Source organism: Musca vetustissima, unplaced genomic scaffold (genome assembly GCF_032173495.1).
Source record: "Musca vetustissima isolate MV318-11 ecotype Yass unplaced genomic scaffold, APGP_CSIRO_Mvet_v1 utg2547, whole genome shotgun sequence".
NCBI lineage: Eukaryota > Metazoa > Arthropoda > Insecta > Diptera > Muscidae > Musca > Musca vetustissima.
Window position 1 is genome coordinate 80990 of NW_026889401.1, and position 7993 is coordinate 88982.

Genomic DNA, 7993 nt, shown 5'->3' on the forward strand with positions numbered 1-7993 from the left:
TTATCATTCAGTATGTATTTTAAAATAAAAAAAATAAGCGATTAAAATTTTCGAGTAACCGGTTTTTTGGGTAAGGTAACCAGTTCATAACCGGTTTTGAAATAAAATCATTTATTTTATATAAAAACACCAAAAATTTGTTTTAAAATTTTTATTATTTTTTTCCAAAATTTTTGTGCAGATCTTTTGTGCCACTAAAGGGAACCGGTTTTATCTACGTATACATTAGAGGTCGTCTTCAAACTGTATTTTCATATGGGAAAACCGGTTCAACATTTTGGTGTTCTAAAAGTGAATTTTTTTCAACAAATTAATTTTCCCCCAGGGAGATAAAGAAAATCTCCTTCCTAGTACTCCGGGGTCTTCCTCTCCTGCTTCATTTCCCAACGGTTCCACATAATTTCCAACAACAATAGAATCAAGACCAAGCCATAACCGCACAATAACATCAAAAACAATGGAGCCGTATATTCCAGCCCCACATTTATGACAAAATTATTCGAAAAACAATTCAAATGGGTCCGAACCCATTGGCGGCGATGTTTCGAATGGACACCGGTTTCCAAGATGCGTATGATTCTGAAAAAAGAATTTTTATTATTTCAATTTTTTTTTTAATTCCCTTGGTCCCCTTACTTCATCCTCACAATTTCCTTATAGCTCGAATTCTGATGCAAATGCGTAGCCAGCAAGGTATCCGATCGGAAAAGAATCTCATTCAGGTCACATATTTCATGGGCATCATACAGCCTCTCGATTAGATTATAACCCGTTGAGGTTTCGAAAACAAATACAAAACCGGGTTTCTGACGCATTTTCGTAATACCATCACTGGCCGAATACCAAAGACTTTCGCTATTCTTTTTCGAGAGGATTTTCGTGCGCACGAAGTACTGGACATCGGGCAGAGAGGAGAACTAAACCAAGATAAGAGAGAAAAAATAAATGAAATTAGAGTATAGGCAACTATTTTTAAATATTTGGGCCAAAAAAACTCGATTTTAGAAAAATAATCGGTTTTGGTAACCGGTTACTTTTCCACTAAAAGTCTGTTCAGACTTCAAATATCCTAAAATTTGTGATTAATTAGTATTAAGAGTCACTATTAAATAATTTTGAAACCGGTAATCGATTTTAGAAAAGTAATCGGTTTTGGTAACCGGTTACTTTTCGCCTAAAACTCATTTTAGACTTCAAATATCATAACATTTTTGTTTAATTAGCATTAATAGTCATCATTAAATTATTTTGAAACTGGTAATCAATTTTAGAAAACCAATCGGTTTTGGTAACCGGTTACTTTTTCACCAAAGTTAGATTAGACTTCAAATGTCGTAAAATGTTTGTCTAATTAGCATTAATAGTTATTAAAAAAATATTTTGAAACCGGTAACCGGTTTCTAAAAAAACACATTTCTGTGGTTACCCGGTTCTAAATTGCTTATAAGTATGTACATTTAATTTTTCATAGTACCACAAAGATTAGAAAGTGTTTTAAAATAGCAATCAACATTAAAAGTTGTGAATAACCGAGTTTTCACAAAAAGTAACCGGTTACTTTTTCACAAAAGTGTCACTTAAGACTTCAAATATCGTACAAAGTTCTATAAATAGCATTTATTGTCACAATTCATAAATTCAAAAACGAGTAATCGGTTTCGAAATATCATATATAATCGGTTACCCAGTTCTAAATTGATTATAACTTCGTACAACATTTTGTATATAGTTCCACAAAGACTCCCAATTTTTTAAGAACAGGAATCCGTTTTAAAAGTTTCGAATAATCTAGTTTTCAAAAAAAAGTAACCGGTTATTAATTGGTTACTATTCCACAAAAGTTGTTCTAAACTTCCAATATCGCAAAAATTGTGTATATTTATAATTAATAATCATTATTTATTAATTTTAAACCGAATAATCGGTTACGAAGTATCGAATTTAATCGGTTACCCGATTCCAAATGGCTTATAACTTCGAAAATGTAATTATTTATGGAACATCAAAGATTCACAAGTTTTTAAGAACAGGAATCCATTTAAAAAAATGTCGAATAACCAAGTTTTTATATAAAGTAACCGGTTATTTATCGGTTACTTATCAACAAAATGCCACATAATTTTTCCAATATAACAAAAATGTTGTAAAAATAAAATAATAATCATTATAAATAAATTTAAAAGCGAATAATCGGTATCGAAGTATTAAATATAATCGGTTACCCGGTTCTAAAATGCTTTTAACCATTTAAAATTCATTGTTTATAGCACTACAAAGGTTCGCAAGTGTTTTAAATAGGAATCCATTTTGAAAATTGTGAATAACCGAGTTTTTATATAAAGTAACCGATTACTAATCGGTTACTTTTCTGCAAGGTTACTTTTCTGTAAGGCATTAAAAACCTCCAGTATTTTAAAAATGTTGTATAAATATAATTTATTGTTACTAAACTTAATTTAAAAAACGAATAATCGGTTTCTAAGTATCAAATATAAACGGTTACCCGGTCCTAACATTCTTTAAGCTCCTTAAATTATTGTTTTTATAGCACTGCAATGATACGCAAGTGTTTATATATTGATATCCATTTTAAACATTTCAATTAACCTAGTTTTCATATAAAGTAACCGATTATTAATCGGTTACTTTTTCACAAAGAGTCCGCTTAAACTTCAAATATGGTAGAAATGTGTTATGAATAACCTTTAATGTCGCTAAACATTAATTTCTCAACCGAGTAATCGATTTTAAATACCGTTGGTGAATGGTTACCCGGTTCTAAATTGCCAATTACTACATTAAATTAAATGTTTACATTTTCACAAAGATTCCCCAAAAAATTCTAATAAGAATTTGATTTTAAAATTTCGAGTAACCGGTTTTTATGTCGAGTAACCGGTTCATAACCGGGTTTAGAATGAATTTAGAGCATAGATTTTTTTAGAATAATGTCGTAGCACACAACATTGCATCGAAAATATTTATTATATACGGTTCCATTGGAAAATATAACGGGTAACCGTTTTTTACTTATAAGTAACCGGTTTGTAATAACCGTATTTGAGTTATTAAAATTCTAATTTAGGATAAATATTCAAAATTATTTTAAAATAAGCAATTTTTGTAAAGAAAATTTTTAGTAACCGTATATTTTAATATAATGTAACCGGTTCATAGCCGAGTTTTGGGTGAATTTTTATTCCGTATTTTAGCAAAGAATATTTATACAAGGAAAAACTGTATATAAAATATGTATTTCAAACATTTTGTGTGATAAATAGCACGAGTAACCGTGTTTTTATTATAAGTAACCGGTTAATAATCACCAATTGTGGCGGCTATTGATTATACACAATTATGGGAGATTTATTAACATATAGCTAAATATTGTTTAAAAATTTTATTTGTCTCAAAAAATCGAATAACCGGTTTTTTATTTTATGTAACCCGTTCGAAACCGGGTTTAGTAAAAATTTAAAAAATCATTTTAATTTTTTATATAACATAAAATATTGAACATGAAATATATTTCTCTTCATTTTGAGTAACCGGTTCCTTCTTATATAACCGGTTCCAATTTTTTTCCTTGTTTTATTAAAAAATTTACTTAATGCTTTAAATAAATAACGAAACGAAATTAATAAAATCAGTAACCGGTTTTTTGTAACCGGTTTTGGTAACCGGTTTTTCTAGTTCCACATTTTTTCCTAAAAATTAAAAAAAAACTTTTTTCTTACTCACATTCAAATAGGTATATGTATAGGGTAGCGGTTCCAGCCCCACCTCCAAATCCGAATCGGCCAATTCCCGCAAAGTCCTTATTTTCGATTTTACAGGGGAACCCAAAAGTGACGATACCACCACCGAGGTATAATAATTATACATAATAAAGGTAATAATCGACAGTGAAATAAAAGCCATCCGACCACCCCATGAATGGGGTATTAGAAAGCTACTCTGAGCACAGGCGGACCCAAAACTAATCAGGCAAGTAGTCAACAACGATGGGATATAGGTCCGAATATATCTCTCCATTTCATGATATTCCATAAAGAAGGCCAACCACAGTAGAACCCCAGCCAATATTAAAATACAACCGAATAAAATCCAAACTTTCGTGCTGAACGGTTCCAAGAAGACCCCACCATGCATGCCGGAATTTCGAGGGGTACGAAACATACAGACAGAACGAAAATCTCCCGTAGCCGCCAGGGAGGATAGGAAACGAAAACGATTTGCGGACATGAAAAAGGGGGCGGAGGTCAGATCGGCCGTTTCATTTACCAAAGAACCCACAATTCCGCCGGTATATTCAACATCGGTCCAGCGATCGTAATATGTGTAGGAGACTCTGGAAGAGAAAGGGTGACTGAGGCTGAGATTTTTTTTCGGAAAACCCCTTACTTGGTATACAGTGACTCCTGCAGCAATCTCAGTACCTGAAATCCCAATCGGGCCAAGGGGTCAATATGAAAATCTTCCTGGGTCAATAGGAAATTATTGATCTCTTCCGGCGGGGCATTCAGGTCATATCGGGTTACCTGAAAATAAAATTAGAACTCTCTTCAATTTCCCAAAATTTCCAAAGGCTCCTTACCACCACGGCCACTCTCATGGTGACATCTCTCAAGGCCTCCCGATTTCCGGATACCGAACGTTTATGCAAATCCGTGAGATATTTCGACTTGAAGCACCCCTCCGCACCACAGCTGAGTTCATAATTCGAACTGATATTCAATTTCCCGCCAATGAGCCAACCATTATTGTAGACATCAAAGGCCACGAAGTAGCTACGGTTCCGATTCCCTCCTTCTCCTCCTTCAATTTGATGCTCCACCTTAGGTACCATATAAGTCAAATCCGTATCCACCGAGAGATTCGAATTTTTAAAGAGATTATAAAAACGCGGCATATCAGACCTCTCATCATAGATGAGCCAGTGGTAGTGTTGATTGAAGAACCTTATCTGACTTGTCTGTAGGGTGAGATAGGATATAGGATTTTTTCAGTTCCATGTGATTGAGAAATATTTGTGTTGGGATTTTTACCTTTTCAATAACCCTCACCGTTTGATTGCAGTTCAGATCCATAAATACCCCAATTTTGGGACGGCGATAACGTAGATAGGCATAAGCCATATCTTCGAGAGCCTGCGGATCCTCGAGATCAACATATTGGGTATAGCGGTGGTGATTGCCAGCAGCCAACGAGAAATGAGAGAGGACTGAAGAGAGAGAGAGAGATTAAAAAAATATTTTTCAAGATCCGTAAGAAGCCACGCCTAAGGATAGGCCCCTAAAAATAAGATTTAAAAAATCCACGCCTAAGGATAGGCCCCTAAAAATACCTTTTAAAAAATCCACGCCTAAGGATAGGCACCTAAAAATGCCTTTTAAAAAATCCACGGCCCCTAAAAATACCTTTTAAAAAATCCACGGCCCCTAAAAATACCTTTTAAAAAATCCACGCCTAAGGATAGGCCCCTAAAAATGCCTTTTAAAAAATCCACGCCTAAGGATAGGCCCCTAAAAATGCCTTTTAAAAAATCCACGCCTAAGGAGAGGCCCCTAAAAATGACTTTTAAAAAATCCACGCCTAAGGATAGACCCCTAAAAATAATTTTTAAAAAATCCACGCCTAAGGATAGACCCCTAAAAATAATTTTTAAAAAATCCACGCCTAAGGATAGACCCCTAAAAATAATTTTTAAAAAATCCACGCCTAAGGATAGACCCCTAAAAATAATTTTTAAAAAATCCACGCCTAAGGATAGACCCCTAAAAATAATTTTTAAAAAATCCACGCCTAAGGATAGACCCCTAAAAATAATTTTTAAAAAATCCACGCCTAAGGATAGACCCCTAAAAATAATTTTTAAAAAATCCACGCCTAAGGATAGACCCCTAAAAATAATTTTTAAAAAATCCACGCCTAAGGATAGACCCCTAAAAATAATTTTTAAAAAATCCACGCCTAAGGATAGACCCCTAAAAATAATTTTTAAAAAATCCACGCCTAAGGATAGACCCCTAAAAATAATTTTTAAAAAATCCACGCCTAAGGATAGACCCCTAAAAATAATTTTTAAAAAATCCACGCCTAAGGATAGACCCCTAAAAATAATTTTTAAAAAATCCACGCCTAAGGATAGACCCCTAAAAATAATTTTTAAAAAATCCACGCCTAAGGATAGACCCCTAAAAATAATTTTTAAAAAATTCACGCCTAAGGATAGACCCCTAAAAATAATTTTTAAAAAATCCACGCCTAAGGATAGACCCTAAAAATAATTTTTAAAAAATCCACGCCTAAGGATAGACCCTAAAAATATGTTTTAAAAAATCCACGCCTAAGGATAGACCCTAAAAATATGTTTTAAAAAATCCACGCCTAAGGATAGACCCTAAAAATATGTTTTAAAAAATCCACGCCTAAGGATAGACCCTAAAAATATGTTTTAAAAAATCCACGCCTAAGGATAGACCCTAAAAATATGTTTTAAAAAATCCACGCCTAAGGATAGACCCTAAAAATATGTTTTAAAAAATCCACGCCTAAGGATAGACCCCTAAAAATAATTTTTAAAAAATCCACGCCTAAGGATAGACCCTAAAAATATGTTTTAAAAAATCCACGCCTAAGGATAGACCCTAAAAATATGTTTTAAAAAATCCACGCCTAAGGATAGACCCTAAAAATATGTTTTAAAAAATCCACGCCTAAGGATAGGCCCCTAAAAATGCCTTTTAAAAAATCCACGCCTAAGGATAGACCCTAAAAATATGTTTTAAAAAATCCACGCCTAAAGATAGGCCCCTAAAAATGCCTTTTAAAAAATCCACGCCTAAGGATAGGCCCCTAAAAATGCCTTTTAAAAAATCCACGCCTAAGGATAGGCCCCTAAAAATGCCTTTTAAAAAATCCACGCCTAAGGATAGGCCCCTAAAAATGCCTTTTAAAAAATCCACGCCTAAGGATAGGCCCCTAAAAATGCCTTTTAAAAAATCCACGCCTAAGGATAGGCCCCTAAAAATGCCTTTTAAAAAATCCACGCCTAAGGATAGGCCCCTAAAAATGCCTTTTAAAAAATCCACGCCTAAGGATAGGCCCCTAAAAATGCCTTTTAAAAAATCCACGCCTAAGGATAGGCCCCTAAAAATGCCTTTTAAAAAATCCACGCCTAAGGATAGGCCCCTAAAAATGCCTTTTAAAAAATCCACGCCTAAGGATAGGCCCCTAAAAATGCCTTTTAAAAAATCCACGCCTAAGGATAGGCCCCTAAAACTGCCTTTTAAAAAATCCACGCCTAAGGATAGGCCCCTAAAAATGCCTTTTAAAAAATCCACGCCTAAGGATAGGCCCCTAAAAATGCCTTTTAAAAAATCCACGCCTAAGGATAGGCCCCTAAAAATGCCTTTTAAAACAACCACGCCTAAGGATAGGCCCCTAAAAATGCCTTTTAAAAAATCCACGCCTAAGGATAGGCCTCTAAAAATGCCTTTTAAAACAACCACGCCTAAGGATAGGCCCATAAAAATGCCTTTTAAAAAATCCACGCCTAAGGATAGACCCCTAAAATGCCTTTTAAAACAACCACGCCTAAGGATAGGCCCCTAAAAATGCCCTTTAAAAAAACTGCACGCCTTGTAATTTTTTTCGTCTTACCTTCTTTGGGCCAACATTGAAATATCACCACACAGGCTAACCGCTGATCCGCAAAATTATATAGAATCATATTGATGACATGTAGATATAACATTTTGAATTTTTTAAGAAATTTTCCGAGGACCTCAAAAAGTAGGTATTTTTTTAAAAATTTTCAAAACTCTTTTAAAATGTTCCGCTACCTAACCTCACTATTTATACCCTTCCAAAAATCATATCCCAATTATTTCATAATTTATAAAATAACTGCTTCGATGACAACTTAAATTGTTCGAAGTCCGATGACAACATAATTAAGTTGTCTTCAGCCTCAAAATTACCTCCACCC

The 7993-nt window shown here is 34.0% G+C and overlaps 1 protein-coding gene across 1 annotated transcript; it reads right to left on the reverse strand.

Annotated features, from left to right (window-relative positions):
* Positions 1-347: 347 nt before the first annotated feature.
* LOC133337110 (ionotropic receptor 75a-like) lies at positions 348-7735 on the reverse strand. The gene is made up of 7 exons (XM_061545373.1): positions 7666-7735; positions 5049-5224; positions 4598-4975; positions 4405-4541; positions 3742-4351; positions 637-917; positions 348-579 (listed from the first exon to the last, which is right to left on the reverse strand). The coding sequence occupies exons 1-7, from the start codon at positions 7733-7735 to the stop codon at positions 348-350; spliced, it is 1884 nt and encodes a 627-aa protein (XP_061401357.1).
* Between the last annotated feature and the right edge of the window lie 258 nt (positions 7736-7993).

What these genes read in the sequence shown, in the direction of transcription:
- LOC133337110 (XM_061545373.1), bottom strand. Translation starts at nt 7,735, where the DNA reads ATGATTCTATATAATTTTGCGGATCAGCGGTTAGCCTGTGTGGTGATA. An exon ending in CCATGAGAGTGGCCGTGGTG is followed by an intron (nt 4,542 to 4,597) that starts GTAAGGAGCCTT and finishes TTTTATTTTCAG; the next exon opens with GTAACCCGATATGACCTGAA. An exon ending in ATACATATACCTATTTGAAT is followed by an intron (nt 918 to 3,741) that starts GTGAGTAAGAAA and finishes ATCTTGGTTTAG; the next exon opens with TTCTCCTCTCTGCCCGATGT.